The sequence below is a fragment of the Schistocerca americana genome, chromosome 8 (assembly GCF_021461395.2).
Source record: "Schistocerca americana isolate TAMUIC-IGC-003095 chromosome 8, iqSchAmer2.1, whole genome shotgun sequence".
Lineage (NCBI taxonomy): Eukaryota > Metazoa > Arthropoda > Insecta > Orthoptera > Acrididae > Schistocerca > Schistocerca americana.
Genome location: NC_060126.1, coordinates 383,481,548 through 383,502,623, shown reverse-complemented (window position 1 = coordinate 383,502,623; position 21,076 = coordinate 383,481,548). Strand labels below are relative to the sequence as shown.

The following is a 21,076-nucleotide window of genomic DNA, read 5'->3' as shown; positions in this document are numbered from 1 at the left end:
GTTCCATCGCCTTATTACAGAAGAAGTTTGGTATTTTCTCGAATGATGGCGCTAGATCTAGAACATGCTTGCATTGTCGATATAGGTTATGCAACGTCTAATGCCATCTGTGAGACGACCTTTTCAACATAATCTTCTTATCATAAAGAAAACTACCTGAGGTTGCATTTACATGCTGTGCTAGATGGCGTTACTTCAGTTCTTGGACCAAGCTCGTAATAGTATTTCGTAAAATCGGGACAACATTGGGTCTTATCAGGATATCGGGACAAGAAGATCCATAACGGTGACTGTCCAGATAAATCGGAACGGATGGCAACTCTGCATGGTAATCCTATCTCCACCAGATATTTCTACTGTTGAATGATTATAGCTTCTCTTTACATATCGATACAGTTATCAAAAATTGATTGATGATACAGGTTATTATTACTTTTACTTATTTGTCAGAATTTAAACATCTTTCATTTTACGTATATATTTCATCCTGACAGAAAGAATAAAATTTTAAAAACAATCGTTTAACCTTACTTCGTTTTTTTTTTTAACTTCTCACACAACTTAAGGCAGTTTCACTAGCAGTTATTGTTACCACTTTTAGATGCTACTGTTCTGCGAGCAGCTCGAAACGTACACGTTGGTTTCTTCTTTATTTTATGAACAAATGACAATGTAGTTCGTTGAAACAGGTAATGTAACACTTTCTTTTTAAGGAAAAAAATTTATATACTGTTACTATGGCTTCATTATAGTAGTGTCAAGGAAACATTTAAATGTACGCTCATCACCTGAAATGTCTGACCGCGGCTACATCTAACGTTAGAAAAATCTAATGTGATTTCATTGTTTTTACAGTTCCAGTATCTACGCGAGTCAGAAGAGACGTAAATATGCAGCATGGCTGTAATAAATGTTTGTACTTTCCTGGCAGGCTGAGAGTGTGCATCTACTTCCCCTGCACACCACCTCATGCAGGTAGGTAAACACTTAATTTCATCTCTTGTGACACATTGCCAGGTTCTATAATGCAATATGCAAAATTAATTCGCCTCTCTGTATAAAAATTCTTCAGTTTACTTAAAACTAATCAGTCAACTCTTGCTTTGTGTACACATCACAACGTGTACACTCAGTGGTAAAACTGCAATGATTCACGGAACGAAATGGCCTTTTTTTTCGAAGTAACTCCTGTGGAGAACTTTGCTTCCGATCACCCCACCTGCAACTGCCTGCTTTTCGGATATGGACAGCAGCCACAATCTGCTCTTCATCACCCCCTCTCGCGTCTGCCGTGTTTCAGCTGCTGCTGCGATCAGTCGCCGCTTGGTGGCAAGGCAATTAGTTTGCTCTCTTGCATAAAATTGAGAACACTAATTAACATTTCATAAAGCATTCATCAACCGAAACCTTATTGACACGATTCGAAAGAAAACGTAACTAGTATCTGTACACGCTAAAGTATGAGACAACTGCAGCATCAAAAACGATGCACATGATTGAAATAACGATTATACCACAAGTTCGATATCTAAAAATATGAGGGTGATTCAAAAAGAAACGGCAAACTACTTTTTGTGAAGCATATATTTCACTTATAGATACAAATGAGATGCCTTTTTTCAGCGTAACTGCTCTCCTTTTCGATACACTTCTCACAACATTGCACCAACTTTTCTATTCAATTCGAATAAAAGGTTTCCTGTTGTGCCCGCAACCAATACTGCACCGCTTGTTTAATCTCACCATCACTTTCAAATCGTTTTCCTCTGACAGTGTACGTCAGGGTTCATAAGATGTTATGCCCAACCTCCCCCGTCTGTTGCTGATGACACCGCCTTCCTAGCCCTTTAGCTTATCCTTCAACGGTCCCAGCGTACCCTACCAACGTACCTTGACAGTTCACCTCTTGGTGCAACCAGTGGTTCCTTCTTATCAGCCCCTCCAAGACCCAGGCGATAATCATAGGCCACACCACCCGCTCCTTCCGTCCCCATGATTTCTACCTAACCATTTATGGCAGTCCTATCCACCTCACTATTACCCTCAAATACCTTAGCCTCACCCTCGACCTCCACCTCTCCTTACAATCAAACACAAAGCCCACAACAGACTCCACCTCCTGATACTACTGTCCTGCCAGACATGGGGACTGCATCCTTCCACCGTCCTTCACACCTACAATTCCTTGATCCGCCCCATCCTTTTTTTATGCCAGCATTACTTGGATTTCCACCCCTCCCAGGTTCTATAACGCCCTACAAATCCTCGAGCACCATGCACTCTGCCTGGCCTTCCGTATCCACCTTCTGTCACCCATGCGCATCCTCTATGACCTCGTCCCCTTCCCCGACAGCGGCCGGAGTGGCTGATCGGTTCTAGGCGCTACAGTCTGGAACCACGCGATCGCTACGCTCCCAGGTTAGAATCCTGCCTCGGGCATAGATGTGTGTGATGTGTTTAGGTTAGTTAGGTTTAAGTAGTTCTAGGTTCTAGGGCACTGATGACGTCAGAAGTTAAGTCCCATAGTGCTCAGAGCCATTTGAACCTTTTTTGAACCTTCCCCCACCTTCTCCATTTCCTTGAACACATCCGCACCCTTTATATTGCCTGCTGACTCCATCACCCCACCCTCTGGTGTCACCTCTCCACCACAAGGCCATTGCTGCGCCTTTACCGTTGTGTCCCGCCCTCTCTCCATCTCCACACCCTGCACCTCCTTTTCCAACACAACTTCCAGCACCTACCCATCCCAGATGATGAACTTCTCCCTGACGTCTACCCCTCCTACCAATTCTAACCCCACCTTCCTCCTGCTCCTCCTCAGGGCTCCCTCTCCTCCAAGTGACTCCCCCCCTACACCTCCTCCCTCTCCTCTGCTCCTCTTCAGTGTCTCTGCACTCCCTCCTGCCTTTTTCTCTCTTCATCTCCCACCACATCTGTCTTCTGTCTCTTTGTACACACCCTGACTCCCCTATTCCTTTCATCCCACCCTCTCCCCCACTGCACCTTGCTCTCCCCTCTTTTACTGTCCCCTCAGGCCTCTCCCTCGGCAGGTCCATTCTGGTAGATCTTCTTCTTTGTCATGTGTGCTTCGTCTCTTAAAGTGGTTTTAAGGTGTCTTTGTTCTGGAGTGTTTTAATACTGTGGGCAACTTTCAACCTGTGTGTGTCACGTCAGTGTCTTTTTTGTGCTCAATGATTAACCAACTGTCATTCTCAACTTTATGCACACTTTTTTAACTGTCCCCCAATGAACGTCTCTGTGACAGTGTCTATTTTACCTTCATTCTCTCCCATTACTCTGTTTTTATGTCCCCCTTTTCATCACCTTTATATGTATAATTTTCTCCTTTTATTAACTGTCATATCAGCTGACGAGCGGTGGATTGTGCCACTGTCAGCCCTCCCCTGCCCCATATGGGCCAGGGAATGAAATCACAATAAAGGAAAACAAATTCCAGACACATGGTAGTCTGAAGGAACAAGATAGGTGCTGTATGGGGAATGCAGTACAGCCTGATATCTCAGTTTCTGAATTACGGCAAGAGTTGTAGTGGCCAGTTTGGGGGCCCACGCTGTCGTGAAGGAGAAGAATGCCTCTAGATCCAAGTCCCCATGACGACTCCATCCAGTTACCTTTAACTCATTCTCAAACTTGGCACTGTACCGGGCACTGTTCACTGTTTCACCCCTCTGCTGATAGAGCTCCACAATCAGCCCTTTCATATCCCAGAAGAGGGTGAAAAGGACCTTTGTGGTAGAGGGCTGAGACTTGAATGTCTTCTTCGCTGGAGAAGATGTATGTCGCCAGTGTGAAAAGTGTCTTTTGCTTTCTCGTTCTTAGTGATGTACCAGGTTTCGTCTTCTGTGAGGATACGTGTCAGAAAGTCGTATCCTTCAGCGGTATATTGCTCCAGAAACGATGTTGCAGCCAGAACACGCATCATCTTGTGGTCACCAGTGAGTAAGCTAGACACCTATCATGCACACAAAAAATGGTTCAAGTGGCTCTGAGCGCTACGCGACTTAACTGCTGAGGTCATCAGTCGCTTAGAACCTAGAACTAATTAAACTTAACTAACCTAAGGACATCACACACATCCACGCCCGAGGCAGGATTCGAACCTGCGACCGGAACGGTCACTCGGTTCCAGACTGTAGCGCCTAGAACCGCACGACCACTCAGGCCGGCTATCATGCACACAATAACGGCACTTGAGGACCTAATTAATAATTGTATGAGTGCATGTGACAGTGATACTCAGCTTCCTGGCTAAAGTTTCTCCAGAAATACTCCGATTTTCACGAATCGTGGCATCAGAACATTCCAGATTTTGCATCTACATCTACATCTGCATGGATACTCTGCAAATCACATTTAAGTGCCTGGCAGAGGTCAGTAACGGCCATGCTGGGTCTGACATAGGTCCATTTTTAAAGCCATTTACCCACTCATACACTCTTCTCTCGCTAATGCAGCTAACTCCATACATTTCAAACATCCTTCTATGAATCTGTAGGCGTTTTATGCCCTACAACCACAAAAATCGTATTACTGCTCACTGTTGTTCTACACACAACTAGAGACATGACCATCTTCTTTCATCTGCCTTTCCTATTTAGCTTGTCATGTCAACTGTCAGAACTTTCTCAAAGCACACATCTACACTTCCAGGGAGTTTCAAATGCCTGACGTGTTAATTGCATTTAATACTAACAGTAATTGCCCTCATAGATAGTTAGGATCATAGAAAAGTAAATGATCATTTAAGAACTGGTGCTATATTTTTATTTATTTAACCTAGCAAGATATGAGCACTGTACTTGCAATCAGATTTTACACGAAGCCCTTAACAATACAGTTCAATTAAATAATTACTAAAATACTATAGCTAATAATATTATTTCCAGTATTATATGTGGCTGCCGGCCGCGGTGGCCGTGCGGTTCTAGGCGCTTCAGTCCGGAACCGCGGGACTGCTACGGTCGCAGGTTCGAATCCTGCCTCGAGCATGGATGTGTGTGATGTCCTTAGGTTAGTTAGGTTTAAGTAGTTCTAGGGGACTGATGACCTCAGATGTTAAGTCTCATAGTGCTCATAGCCATTTGAACCATATGTGGCTGGTTTACCAAGGTTAGCCTATATACTAGGCATTTGGGATAACTCATTAGTCACAAAGAATAACAAGCATACTATTCTTAGAGTTTTGAGTCATTGAGCCCATTGTACGGGACTGGTTTATCGATCCATGCAACACAGAAGGCAAAAGCAAAGTGCATACATCTCATTGCTCAGGATATAAGTACAATCATGGCATACATAATATATTGCTTTAACCAAACTTGGTACCATTGTCTTACTATCATGCAACGGTTGTTGAGGGGATGAGAACCACCTACACCATGTGATCAAAAGTATCCGGACACCCCCAAAAACATACGTTTTTCATATTCGGTGCATTGTGATGCCACCTACTGCCAGGTATCAGCAACCTCAGTAGTCATTAGATATCGTGAGACAGCAGAATTGGGCGCTCCGCGGAACTCACGGACTTCGAACGTGGTCACTTGTGTCATACGTCTGTACGCGAGATTTCCACATGCCTAAACATCCCTAGATCCTCTCTTTCCGATGTGGTAGTGAAGTGGAAACGTGAAGGGACAAGCACAGTACAAAAGTTTACAGACCGACTTAGTCTGTTAACAGACAGAGACTGCCGACAGTTGAAGAGGTTCGTAATGTGTAATGGGCAGACATGTATACAGACCATCACACAGGAATTCCAAACTGCATCATGATTCACTCCAATTACTTTGACAGTTAGGCGGGAGATGAGGAAACTTGGATTTCATGGTCGAGCGGCTGTTGATAAGCCACACATATGGCCAGTAAATGCCAAACGACGCCTCGCTTGGTGTAAGGAGCGTACTACATTGGATGATTGAACAGTAGAAAAACGTTGTGTGTAGTGACGAATCACGGTACACAATATGGCGATCCGATTGCAGGGCGTGGGTATGGCAAATGCCCGGTGAACGTCATCTGCCAGCGTTTTTTTTTAAGAAAAACAGAGATGGGGCACCTCCACGCCCGCACCAACGTGGTGACCAGACCAAAAGTTCTACTGTCACCTCCGTCAACATGTTAGTTATATAATAGGTGGATCACAGGATGCTGGGCTGTGATGTTATCCGTGCGTCTGGGTAAGACTACGCATTAACACGGTCCATCAGGTGATAGATAGTGGACGATACGCGAATGAGGGTAGCAATTTGAAGAGCAGAGGGAAAAAAGTTCCAAGGCTCGTGCCGTGGGAAAAAAAAAACTTCTGCGACATTGGGATGGGTAGTAAGAGCAGTAGTGGCTTACTAGCTGCGATAGTTCATGCAAGGTTGGGTTTGTTAGCATGGGCATCATTACCGTGGCAGGCGATGGCGATGCATCCTAGTTTGCTGCAGCTGCTGCATTCCTGGAACAATCAGGATTGTTATACTGTATATTAGTGGGAGATCGGCCATATATCATCTCACTGTGTGTGTGTGTGAAGGGGGGGGGGGAGGGGGGGGGATCTTGCCTGCATGTAGTCAGTGTACGGTACAGCTTCCCTGTGTGGTGCCAGTTATTCGGCATGTGGGTTCCAACTGGATATCCAGTAATGGTGGCTGATTAACAGGGGCTCGCCTGTACCGTTGTGTTTGCGTGAACTTGGCCGTAGATGATAGGTCCTTACAAGTATGTTTTTGGTCTTTTATGTTTCCATCTACGGTTGTGGTCGTAGGTCCCCAGATTCAGAATAAACGGGTTCTGCGAATGTCTGGAGTTTCTGTATAGTCTTGTGGTATCTGCCGGCGTGTGTGCGGTGCCAAGAGTAAAATTCGGAGGCGGTGGTGTTATGGTGTAGTCGTGTTTTTCATGGAGAGGGCCTGCACTCCTCGTTGTTTTGCGGGGGGCTATCACAGCACACGCCTACATTAATGTTTCAAGCACCTTCTTGCTGTCCACTGTTGAAGAGCAATTCGAGGATGGCGATTGCATCTTTCAACACGATCGACACCCTGTTCATAATGTACGACCTGTGACTGAGTGGTTACACGACAATAACATCCATGTAATGGACTGACCTGCACAGAGTCCTGACCTGAATCCTATAGCCTGCGAGAGTGGAAGCTGTCATGAATGGAGGGGGGGGGGGGGGGGGGGGAAGGGGCAACACCATATTGAATTCCAGTATTCCCGATCGAGGGCGCCACGAACTTGTAAGTCATTTTCTGCCAGGTGTCCGTATACTTTTGATGATATAGTGCACCTGTTAAAGTTCCGAGGATGGGGTGAAAAATAAGTGTAGCCCGAGACATGTGAACCCCCAGATTTCATTATTTCGCTATTTGAGAATGGGAGCACTTAACGACTTACAACAAACTTTATACATAATTTCAAAGGCCTACGAAATATTTTGTCGGTGACAACCCTTAAAAATGATTAAAGGAAACAAGTTTAACGATTACTACTTCTCCTCAGTTAAAGCAGTAAAAGTAGAGCACGAGGCATGACGTTATAATTTATTACTTCCTACTAACTGTATTCGGGACTCATTGTACAGGAAGTACGCACAAATACCACTGAATGTAAGTGCAAAATTATATCATTGTACGCTATTTAGTTCAGGAGATATGAAAAAAATGAGATATGTAAGAAACTGCCGCATCAGACATAACATTTAAATTTATTACTTCTTTGCTACTCGCTCTACTCGCAATAAATTTCGCAGACAGTATCCACCTACAACGTTATATCACTGTGCGACACATAGTCGAAGAGATTTGACGTCATGAACCATAGGCCTTGCCTTTGGTGGGGAGGCTTGCGTGCCTCAGCGATACAGATAGCCGTACCGTAGGTGCAACCACGATGGAGGGGTATCTGTTGAGAGACCAGACAAACCTGTCGTTCCTGAAGAGGGGCAGCAGCCATTTCAGTAGTTGCAGGGGCAACAGTCTGGATGATTGACTGATCTGGCCTTGCAACATTAACCAAAACGGCCTTGTTGTGCTGGTACTGCGAACGGCTGAAAGCAAGGGGAAACTACGGCCGTAATTTTTCCCGAGGGCATGCAGCTTTACTGTACGGATAAATGATGATGGCGTCCTCTTGGGCAAAATATTGCGGAAGTAAAATAGCCCCCCATTCGGATCCCCGGGCGGGGACTAATCGAGAGGACGACGTTATCAGGAGAAAGAAAATTGGCGTTCTACGGATCGGAGCGTGGAATGTCAGGTCCCTTAATCGGGCAGGTAGATTAGAAAATTTAAAAAGGGAAATGGGTAGGTTAAACTTAGATATAGAGGGAATTAGTGAAGTTCGGTGGCAGGAGGAAAAAGACTTTTGGTCATGTGAATACAGGATTATAAATACAAAGTCAAATAGGGGGAATGCAAGAGTAGGTTTAATAATGAATAAAAAAAATAGGAATTCGGGTAAGCTACTACAAACAACATAATGAACGCCACGATAGACACGACGCCCACGCCTACGACAGTAGTACAAGTCTATATGCCAACTAGCTCTGCAGATGACGAAGAAATTGAAGAAATGTATGATGAAATAAAAGAAATTATTTAGATAGTGAAGGGAGACGAAAATTTAATAGTCATGGGTGACTGGAATTCGATACTAGGAAAAGGAAGAGAAGGAAACGTAGTGAATATTGATTGGGGATAAGAAATGAACAAGGAAGCCGCCTGGTAGAATTTTGCACAGAGCACAACTTAATCATAGTTAACACTTGGTTCAAGAATCATAAAAGAAGGTTGTATACATGGAAGAAGCCTGGCGATACTTATAGGTTTCAGATAGATTATGTAATGGGAAGACAGAGATTTAGGAACCAGGTTTTAAATTGTAAGACATATCCAGGGGCAGTTGTGGACTCTGACCACAATCTATTGGTTATGAACTGTAGATTAAAACTGAAGAAGCTGCAAAAAGGTGGGAATTTAAGAAGATGGGACCTAGATAAACTGGCTAAACCAGAGGTTGTACAGAGTTTCAGGGAGAGCATAAGGGAACAATTGAGAAGAACGGGGGAAAGAAATATAGTAGAGGAAGAATGGGTAGCTTTGAGGGATGAAGTAGGGAAGGCAGCAGAGGATCAAGTAGGTAAAAAGACGAGGGCTAGTAGAGATCCTTGGGTGACAGAAGAAATATTGAATTTAATTGATGAATGTAGAAAAAATAAAAATGCAATACATGAAGCAGGCAAAAAGGAATACAAACGTCGCAAAAATGAGATACACAGGAAGTGCAAATTCGCTAAGCAGGGATGGCTAGAGGACAAATGTAAGGATGTAGAGGCATACCTCACTAGGAGTAAGATACTGCCTACAGGAATGTTAAAGAGACCTTTAGAGAAAAGAGAACCACTTGTATGAATATCAAGAGCTCAGATGGAAACCCAGTTCTAAGCAAAGAAGGAAAGCAGAAAGGTGGAAGGAGTATATTGAGGGTCTATACAAGGGCGATGTACTTGAAGACAATATTATGGAAATGGAAGAGGATGTAGATGAAGATTAAGTGGGAGATATGATACTGCGTGAAGAGTTTGACAGAGCACTGAAAGACCTGAGTCGAAACAAGGCCCCCGGAGTAGACAACATTCCATTGGAACTACTGACGGCCTTGGGAGAGCCAGTCCTGACTAAACTCTACCATCAGGTGAGCAAGATGTACGAAACAGGCGAAATACCCTCAGACTTCAAGAAGAATATAATAATTCCAATCCCAAAGAAAACAGGTGTTGACAGATGTGAAAATTACCGAACTATCAGTTTAATAAGTCACAGCTGCAAAATACTAACGCGAATTCTTTACGGACGAATGGAAAAACTGGTAGAAGTGGACCTCGGGGAAGATCAGTTTGGATACCGTAGAAATGTTGGAACACGTGAGGCAATACTGACCCTACGACTTATCTTAGAAAATAGATTAAGAAAAGGCAAACCTACGTTTTTAGCATTTGTAGACTTGGAGAAAACTTTTGACAATGTTGACTGGATTACTCTCTTTCAAATTCTGAAGGTGGCAGGGGTAAAATACAGGGAGCGAAAGTCTTTTTACAGTTTGTACAGAAACCAGATGGCAGTTATAAGAGTCGAGGGACATGAAAGGGAAGCAGTGGTTGGGAAGGGAGTGAGACAGGGTTGTAGCCTCTCCCCGATGTTATTGAATCTGTGTATTGAGCAAGCAGTAAAGGAAACAAAAGAAAAATTCGGAGTAGGTATTAAAATCCATGGAGAAGAAATAAAAATTTTAAGGTTTGCTGATGAAATTGTAATTCTGTCAGAGACAGCAAAGGACTTGGAAGAGCAGTTGAAAGGAATAGACATTGTCTTGAAAGGAGGATATAAGATGAACATCAACAAAAGCAAAACGAGTATAATTGAATGTAGTCAAATTAAGTCGGGTGATGCTGATGGAATTAGATTAGGAAATGAGACACTTAAATTAGTAAAGGAGTTTTTTTTATGGGGAACAAAATAACTGATGATGGTCCAAGTAGAGAGGATATAAAATGGAGACTGGCAATGGCAAGGAAAGCGTTTCTGAAGAAGAGAAATTTGTTAACATCGGGTATAGATTTCTGTGTCAGGAAGTCGTTTCTGAAAGTATTTGTATGGAGTGTAGCCATGTATGGAAGTGAAACATGGACTATAAATAGTTTGGACAAGAATAGAATAGAAGCTTTCGAAATGTGGTGCTACAGAAGAATGCTGAAGATTAGATGGGTAGATCACACAACTAATGAGGAGGTATTGAATAGGATTGGGGAGGAGTTTGTGGCATAACTTGACTAGAAGAAGGGATCGGCTGGTAGGACATGTTCTAAGGCATCAATGGATCACCAATTTAGTATTGGAGGGCAGTGTGGAGGGTAAAAATCGTAGAGGGAGACCAAGAGGTGAATACACTAAGCAGATTCAGAAGGATGTAGGCTGCAGTAGGTACTGGGAGATGAAGAATCTTGCACATGATAGAGTAGCTCGGAGAGCTGCATCAAACCAGTCTCAGGATGGTTCAAATGGCTCTGAGCACTATGGTACTTAACATCTGTGGTCATCAGTCTCCTAGAACTTACAACTACTTAAACCTAACTAACCTAAGGACATCACACACATCCATGCCCGAGGCAGGATTCGAACCTGCGACCGTAGCAGTCGCGCGGTTCCGGACTGAGCGCCTTAACCGCGAGACCACCGCGGCCGGCCCAGTCTCAGGACTGAAGACCACAACAACAACAACAAACAGCGAGATCGATGAAAAACTGCCGCGTCATGCGTGGCCTCTAAATTTGTTACTTCAAATCCATTCGCAATACATTTTGCAGACTGTATCCACATACGATGTTAAATGTACCAACAGAGTTGTATCATTATATGAAACATAGTTCAGGAGATATGACATCATAAACGTTAAGCACAAGGCCTGTAGCTATAAATACGCTGGGTTTCTTCAATACTATATATATATATATGTGTGTGTGTAATGAATTTATTATATATATATATATATATATATATATATATATATATATATATATATATATATATATATATAACATTTTTAAAGTTAAAAATATAAAAAATTTGTATCACTCTTAAAGATATTCTCTCTTGATCTTTTTAACAACTCTGCCATTGCCAGATCGTGAAACTGTTCTGTCGTCCTTGCACGTTTCCTCATTGTTATCACTTGACATTCTTGTCTGACATAAGTGTCTAGTGATCTCCCGTCTGCAGACAGTGATCTGATGGTTATCATCTCAGTTGTCAACTACAACCACTCCGTTGGACCTCTACAGGAACGATGACCAGTACCGACCTGATGAACGCATATATTGATCTAACATGCAGAGGACTACGTCTGTACAGATTTCCGCCACCATTACTTATATCGGAGCATTTGGAGATCTTCCAGTTCCTATGACGAAACTGAATCCTTACTATGCCCCCTGACTGTGGAATATTTTCTTGTTTTGTAACTCTACATACATAGCTTTCCTGTTGGTATGTGAAATGTTTCAGTTCTTGGCTAAGAATAATATTACTTGAATGGCGTAAGTCAACCTGTCACCACCTATTTCGCAATTATTTTGGGTTCACCTGGTGCCGAAATATTTCTGATATGCGAGATTATTTTTTTGACTCTTCCTACTTTAGGAATATTTCTTCTTGGTTCGGGACTGGTTCTTAAAAATAAGTTGGTAGCGAGGTTTCTCACAGCCTAATAAATTCTGAAAGTAGATTGCAAGGAGTTTGGAATCATCTTTGCCTCCAGCGTTCCATTCGGGCTTTTGAAGCATACGTTGCGGGATTAATACAGTCGGACCTCTACTTTAAATTGCTAGTGGAAGTTTCTAGTGTTCTTTCGTGTGAAGACTTCATCAGTTTCCGTTAGTATGCTGTGCTTGAATTTACGTTTACCTGTTCTGACTATTTCGGTTGCATTTTTATTTATTTTTTTATTTTGAGGAATTCCTACACATGGATTTCTGTTTGTGAGAACCCGACAGGTTAGCCGAGAGCGCTATGCGGGTATGCGCGCTGGCCCCACATCTAATCCGCGTGGAGGATTACCGACGTCGGCTGGTGTGCCGGACAGCTTGGATGTGGCTTTTAGGCGGTTTTCCACATCCAGCTAGGTGAATATGGGGCTGATTTCCGCTTTCCGCCTCAGTTACACGACTCGCAGGCATCTGAACACGTTCGCACTATTCCATAGATTACACTAGCTGCAGACAGCTAGGGTACAGTAATTCCATCCCAGGGGGTATGGGGTGGTGGCAGGAAGGGCATCCAGCCACCCCTTCCACTCGATTCTGCCAAATCCAACCCTGTGAAACCACAGGAAAAGGCACCAATAAAAGAATAAGGTTTCTGTTTGTGAGAGTTCCATAGTTGCACATTTTAAATCTTTCATATGTTGGTTTGTCACAAGTGTCATTTGACCATCTATATTTTTCTTGGTAGTGTGACAATGTTCGAGATGCCTTTTGTATTGAGGTTTTAAGTCATCTCTATTAGGTGCTGCCTGATATATCAAATTCGCAAGAAAATTATCTCTAGTTAGTTTAAGTATTCATTGGCAATTCTTTTTGTCCTAGTCGTTTCCATTTTGGATTTGTTAGGATGAAACTTTGCAGTCAAATTATGAATATTTTTCACCTTAACCTTCAAACTTTATTCCTGATTCTGCCTGGTGATGGTCACACGACCTACTTCAAGTACTTGTTAATGTTGGTCGTGGGATATCCACGTTTTCTTATGGCTAGAAAGACCGAGGCAATATTTTCACTTTAATTGCAGATTAAAGGTGCGATAGCAACCAGTTATCCATTTTCCGTTTGTGGCTGTTCTTTCAAACGCCTAGTATAATCCAACTATTCTCTCAAATTTCTTTTCTGCACCAGTTTTTGCCCACTGAAGACTCCTAGCAGCAGTCTGACGTGGTTTTCTATAATTTAAGCACCTTCTTCCTGGTGTTCCCAGGAGGCATTCTCTTTTGCAGAGTCCTTTCATTTGTACTTGTTTATGGCGGCGCATGCGTTGATTACGTTGTACGGCTTGATTCTTGACTTTATCGAGAGAAATGAAATTCTCTCAGATCGAAATTAAAATTTTACGTTGAATTGATGTTATTTTCCGTAACTGACAATTCTTTCAGTACTGCTCGGATGCTTAAAATTCCTAAGAAATTCCGGCTGAAGATATTTGAGAGACTCTGAAATAATACTCTGGGTATCCCAGACTCCCATGTGCGAGATAACCTAGTATATTCACCAGTCCTGATGCGTTGCTTTATTTGCAGTGATTCCCGTTAATATGTTGGAGGTAAACGGGAGATCGTAATTAATCGATCTCATTTGTACAACTAAGGTATTGTGACTTTGAGCTTCAAGGTCTTATCCCGCTATCAAAATCTACATGTGTACTCCGCAGGTACGTGACAGAGGGTACCGGTACACTGCCTGTTAAGCGCCTTCCCTGTACCATTCACGAATGGTGCATGGGAAGAATGTCGGTCGGTAAACCTCCGCATTGTCTCTAATCTCTCGTCGACGTGATCATTTCGCGGGACTTACGTGGTGGGAGGAAGTAATGTGTTGCTTGGAACGAACGCTCAAAGAAGAAAATCAGCATTGTTTCGATCTCTGATTTGCTCATTCGAGCTTCTCTCGGTCGAGGAGAAGTCTGAGAGTGTCACTTCTCACATTGCCGCTTTATCTCAGGATCGTACTCAAAAATCCAGAATTCATTACCTGTCATCCCACGAGTGAACCATTCGTGGTCATTGGCAGCCTTCTCAAGAGGATCAACGCACACGTTTCTTCGATAGTCCATTTTCTCAGTTGTGAGGTTTTTCGGCAACATTTCAGTACAAACCTTTCACATTGCCAAAAGTTCGCTCAAAATTTGATGTACATTGGAAGTATTTAACAGGTCACCCATCATCCTTATTGTTAAACGTCGGTCTGATCTCACTAGAGCACGCACACGTTCGTCATTTTGGTCGGTTTTTGAAGTGGAAGGTCTACGTGAGCCAAGTTCATCTTCATTGTGATCTCGGATTTCCAAAAACGATTTGTGCCAGCGAAACCCTTGTGCTCTTGATAAAGAATCTTCCCCATAGGCACGTTTCAACTTTTCAAAGGTCACACTGTCTGATTCCCTAAGTTAACCACAAAACTTGATTGCATAAAGTTGCTCTAAATTCCGCTGTTTCATTTTTGTAATACGCAACAAAAACCACAACTTCACTGATGGTGCTGTCAAAATTTACGTGATTTCTGTACGGAGGTGAAACTCGGACTGAGCATCTGGAAGGGATGAACACATCGGTCTATACAACTAGAACAACACAGCGTTGTCAGATCATTCGCAGTGTTGTCAGTCTCATCACTTTTCTCACACGCCTCGTATATTTCCTGCGCTCACTCCACCTTCTCCAACAATGGATGCCTTTTCCTAGGTATTCCACAACACTTATTATACACATCAAAAAAAGTTTTGCACCACCTTGGGTCCCAGAACTCTTGCCGATAGAGGTTGACTGTGGATATTGTGTCACAGACATAGCCCCTTTGACTGTTCAGAGATGTCACTAAATCCGCCGAGAGATGTAAATAAACATGCATGAGCAGCGCCTATTAGACGGAGGGCGTCCGACAGCCGATGAGTTCCAGTCATTCCACCAGGAAAGCGCTACACGGCTCGTGTTGTCTGTAGGTCAACCATGCCTAGACGGTCAATACCGTGGTTTTATGGCGTCCGCATTGTTACTTTGTGCCTGGAAGAGCACTCAGCAAGAGAAGTGTCCAGGCTTCTCGTAAAGAACAAAAGCGATGTTCTTCGGACACGGAGGAGATACAGAAAGACAGGAACTGTCGACGACATCCTTCGCTCAGGCTGCCCAAGAGCTACTACTGCAGTCAATGACCGCTACCTATGGATTATGGCTCGGAGGAACCCTGACAGCAACGCCACCATGTTGAATAATGTTTTTCGTGCAGCCACAGGACGTCGTATTACGACTCAAACTGTGCGCAATAGACTCATGATGCCCAACTTCACTACCGGCGTGAATGGCGAGGTCCATCCGGCTGGCTGGCTCTGAGCACTATGGGACTCAACATCTTAGGTCATAAGTCCCCTAGAACTTAGAACTAATTAAACCTAACTAACCTAAGGACATCACACACACCCATGCCCGAGGCAGGATTCGAACCTGCGACCGTAGCAGCCTCGCGGTTCCGGACTGCAGCGCTAGAACCGCACGGCCACCGCGGCCGGCGAGGTCCTTCTTTGCAACCACGAAACCATGCAGCGTGGTAGAGATGGGCCCAACAATATGTCGAATGGATCGTTCGAGATTGGCATCACTTTCTCTTCACCGATGAGTGTCGCATATGCCTTCAACCTGACAATCGTCGAAGACGTGTTTGGAGGCAACCCGGTAAGGATGAACACCTTAGACTCACTGTCCAGCGAGTGTAGCTAGGTGGAAGTTCCCTGCTGTTTTGGGGTGGCATTATGTGGGGCCGACGTACGCCGCTGGCGGTCATGGAAGGCGCCGTAACGGCTGTACATACGTGAGTGCCATCCTGCGACCGATAGTGCAACCCTATCGGCAGCGTATTGGCGAGGCATTCGTCTTCATGGGCGACAATTCGCACCCCCATCGCGCACATCTTGTGAATGACTTCCTTGAGGATAACGACATCGCTAGACTAGAGTGGCCAACATGTTCTCCAGACATGAACCCTATCAAACATGCCTGATATAGATTGAAAAGAGCTGTTTATGAACGATGTGATCCACTAACCCCTGTGAGGGGTCCACGCCGAATCGCTGTTGAGGAGTGGGACAATCTGAACCAACAGTGCCTTGATGAACTAGTGGATAGGATGGCACGACGAATACAGGCATGCATCAGTGCAAGAGGGCGTGCTACTGGGTATTCAAAAATGGCTCTGAGCACCATGGGACTTAACGTCTGTGGTCATCAGTCCCCTAGAACTTAGAGCTACTTAAACCTAACTAACCTAAGGACGGCACACACATCCATGCCCGAGGCAGGATTCGAAACTGCGACCGTAGCAGTCGCGCGGTTCCGGACTGAGCGCCTAGAACCGCTAGACCACCGCGGCCGGCGTATTAGAGGTACCGGTGTGTACAGCAATCCGAAAACTAGTCGATCTCTTCGCCTCTTTAAGAGAAGTACATTACAGTTACGCCAACGGCCTTGGCACAGTACGAGTAGTAACACCGGTTCCCGTCAGATCACTGAGATTAAGCGCTGTGTGGCTTGACTAGCACTTTGATCGGTCACCGTCTGGGTCTGCCGAGTGCTGTTGGCACAGCGAGGTCCACTCAGTCCTTGTGAGGCCAATTGAGCAGCAGTAGCGGCACTGGTCACGAAAATTGACAACGGCCGGGAGAGCGGTGTGCTGACCAAATACCCCTCCGTATCCCGCAACTGGTGACGCCCAAGGGCCGAGGATGACACGGTGGCTGGTAGGTACCGTTGGACCTTCAAGGCCTGAAGGCCTGTTTAGACGGTGTTTCTTTTGTTTAGGTTACAGTTATTGTATTTACATTCAAAGTCAACAGTCAGTCCCTAAATCAGTCGCCAGCATTCTATAGGGTTGTAATATATACTATTTTTATGTGTTATTACTTCCTCTGAGGAGGACAGGTTTACATCTGTGGAAACATAGACAAAGATTTTGATAAACCTTTGGCGTGCAACTGGTTGCCAGTACGATTCCCACTGTATCTCTATGGGCCTTCTTCCAGTTTGCTTCAGTCTGCTGGTATTACAACCTTCCTTAGGAAACAGCATCGTCTGTGAGTAACTGTACGGAACCTCCACCATTATCTGCTAGAATGTAGACCGTTATTACAAACAGTACACAAAACGGCCCTACAGTACTCCCTTTGGGTAATCACGGAATTACCTTCACATCGTGTGATTTTACTCGGTTAAGAATGACGTGTTAAATTCCAGCTGCAAAGAATTCCTCATTCCAGTCACAAATATAGTCTGCTACTCGGTATGTTCGTAGTTTGTTCAGTAATCTACATTGTGGAACAGATTACAATGCCTTGCAGAAGTCAAGGAACAGGGCCTGAGTGCCTTTGTCCGTGGATCCTATGGGTGAAGAGATGTTGCTGATTACTGCACCATCTCTGTTTTTGCATCCATGTTAATTTTTGTAGAGAAAAATTTCCATTCTCCAAAAAAATACCAAAATGCATGGGTATGAAACATGTTCCTTATTGTACAACAGACTGACGTCAGCGATGTAGGGTCTAACATTCTGCCTGGTGTCTGTTTGTTCTAAGTCGTGTCTCCCTACCACTTTCGCGCAACGACGCTCTGAGCGTGTTTTTTAGGTAATTGACTAGTTTGAACCTGGGACCTGTTGCTGGTAAGGAGACGCCAGACCACACATGACATGTAGAGTTCAGAAGAGTTCAGTGAGACTAGCGATGATATAATCAAATACTTAATGATTTCAGCGTCAGCTCCACTGCACTCCCTGTAAAAGAATCTTAATACTAACTAAATTTAGTGGAAGGGGTTCAAGGCTTCCCTATTTTTAGTTAGCTGGTAAAATAATGTCGAAAAGGCAGTTAAGTTTACCATTGGAATTTTTATTCTACTCTCAAAACACTGTTTATAAATTGCACTATTGATGAAAAGAAATATTTTAACACAGGATGATAAAAACCAACTACGTTCAACAAAAAATGTGAACGAATATTCCCTGAGTGGGTTTCCAAGTTCTACAATGAATCGAATGATGACTTATGTCATATCACATCTATAATCTAGGTTTAAATTAAGTTTCATAAAAGAGAAAGCTATAAAAAATGGTCTACAGTTACCCTCAATTATCTTTAATTACTTATTTAACTTGTCGTAAATTACAGTGGCTGATGTGGCTTCTCAATAATTATATAACAGAAAAATCATCGCGTTTCACATTTTATCTTCTAGTAGCAAATGTGAATACCATGAAGTTTAATTGACGATCGACATTAGTATTATGCAAAAAGGGGATGTAACAGATGAGACTTCTGCAGTTCTGAGTGAAGCCTTATGTGCTCTTATGCGGCATCGCGTGCGTTCATTACCTTGTCGGTGGTTAGGCAGCGTCAGCGGGCGGCGGGCGGCGCAGCTCCACACACCTCGCCGTCTCGGAAGCAACTCTCTATAACTTCTCCTTACTACAATTTACTGAAGTGGGTTTAAGAAAAAGGTGTCTGGCTGTGTTTTCAACTGACCAATAAGTGTCTCAATATTAACCTTAAGCTCTGCCTACAAAAATTCTGTCTATTCAATGAGAAACGTTATACTTTTCGTCGTGGGGCAATGGTTTTAATGTTTGCTACGTAACAGAGACGCGTATAGACTCACGCTAAAACTTGCAGCTGGTGTGGCCCCTTTAGTGTTATTGTAAGATCTACACTGTTCTTCTGGAGGGCTCTATCTTTTAACATGGGCTGGGGGCTGCTCTTGGCGATGTGGGTGTCCTTTATCATAGGGCTTTCTAGCCTACACGGTTCTGCTCTCGGCTTCTGTTCTCGTTTCTCCCCTCGGAACTGCGTCTGTTTCACGGTGGGAAGGTATGACATGCATTTAAGCGTTCTTGTGTTAGTCTGCGATATTCCATTTTCTCACTCGTTGATCGTTTTACTTTGGTTAATTTAATGTCAGGATTTATTCGGAGCTATGTGACATACTGCCGGATTTGCTATCATGTCAGGGTTTTCATGGAGGGTGTTGGATTTGCCTGACACCTTACAAGGGCTATAATTCTATTCTTCTGTCTGCCAACTCTTCCTCAAGCTTGAAATGACCGACGCTTTTTTCCACTTGTTTCGTAATTTCCGTTGCTGTTCTTTAACGCCTGCTATAGTCATCCTGCTCCTCATTTCAGATGACTTTGGGCCATGAAAAGTATCTACTGAGCTTCTCAATACACTAACTACTCAAGGCGGAGTAACTATTGCTATTACTATTACTGATGCTACACAATCCGATCACGTTAATGAGACCAACGCCTATATTAAATGTCAACGTGCTATAACCACTCACAGACAGTAAGTGCCAGCATGGAGTGGGGAGTATATAAATCGTATCGGGGAAACGAGGACGCCACTGCAGTCGCTGTCGAAATATGGAAAAGGAGGGATTTATATGACGTCCAAAATGCCATAATCATTGGCTTCCGGGCCGAAGGTGGAAGCATTTCCGAATCTGTTAGCGTAACTCATTGGTTAAGGTATACCGTGTATGGCAAAATGGCACTATCCAAATCCGGCGCCGAGGCAGTTGTAGTGCACCACGCGCCATAGACGACGGAAGGTGAACGATGGCTGCATAAATGTGTATGGGCGAGTAGACGTGCAACTTTTTGAGCATCTGACCGCTCAGATGAACCAAGGGGCTGCCAACATTGTCTCCTCAACGACTGTTCAGCGAAGGTTGCTGCGCATAGACGTCCACAGCAGGCGCCTGGTTCATCCACCCACGCTCACTGCTGGAATTTGCACGCCAGTACCACAACTGGATGGCCACTAAGCGACAACAGGTGTCCTCTTTAGATGAATCACGCTTTATGCTCCATGATGCAGACGGCCGTTGGCGTGTACGGCGTGGAACGTCTGAAAGCGAACACCCTGCAACCAGGAGGGACCATTAGCTCTAAAGAATGATTTCGTGGCATTCCCTGGGTTATCTCATCGTTCTGAAAGGCACACTGGATCGACACATGTGTGCAGCTCTCCTTGGAGACCATGTATATCCTTGAGTGCAATTATTTGTCCTCTTCGCGTAGGCCTCTACCAGCAGGACAATGCAACGTGCCACCAGCTCGACGTCTACGTGAGTGGATATACGAGTACCAGAATAAGTTTTACAAGCTCCCCTGGCCACCAAACTCCCTGAGTTTAAACCCAGTCGAGAATCTATGGAACCACCTCGATTGGGCTGTTCGCTACATAGATCCACAACTGAGAAATCCAGCGGCAGCTGGCCACAATACTACAGGCAGCAAGGCTCCACATTCGTGTCGGTACCTTCCACAAACTCTTTGACTCTTCTCCTGCACGTCTTGCACTGTAAAAGATGGTTGCGGTTTTTTGTAGTTGCCAGACGGATATTTTATCAATGTCACTCAGGCCTTTCAGAGCTGCTCTGAGTGTGCCGGAAAGCGATGTGACCACTATCAGAGGATTATTCCTTGATCACTGTAGGTCGTACCTGACAGGGTTTCAGTTTGTTGTTTGTCGATACTGCTATCACCTGGTATGGCAATATCAATGATCTACACTTTCTTTTCCTCAAGAATTGTGGTCTGGTGTATTGTGTTTCAAACTTCGACGTGTTACAAGTCCCACAATAATTTGTCATGTTGGTTTTCAACAACTTTTTCTTGCTTGTGGTCGCGCCAGTTCGTTGCCACCGGTAGATAGCAATTTTGACATACGTTTCACAGGACCATTCGTGTCACATG

At 44.0% G+C, this 21,076-nt stretch overlaps 1 protein-coding gene across 1 annotated transcript in view; it reads left to right on the top strand.

Moving 5' to 3' along the window:
* LOC124545980 overlaps window positions 1–21,076 on the top strand; it is a 96,665-nt gene that overhangs the window by 34,906 nt on the left and 40,683 nt on the right. The window contains exon 2 of the mRNA XM_047124944.1: window positions 856–975. Within this exon, the coding sequence (XP_046980900.1) occupies window positions 856–975 (120 nt within the window). The remainder of the gene's footprint in view (window positions 1–855; window positions 976–21,076) is intronic.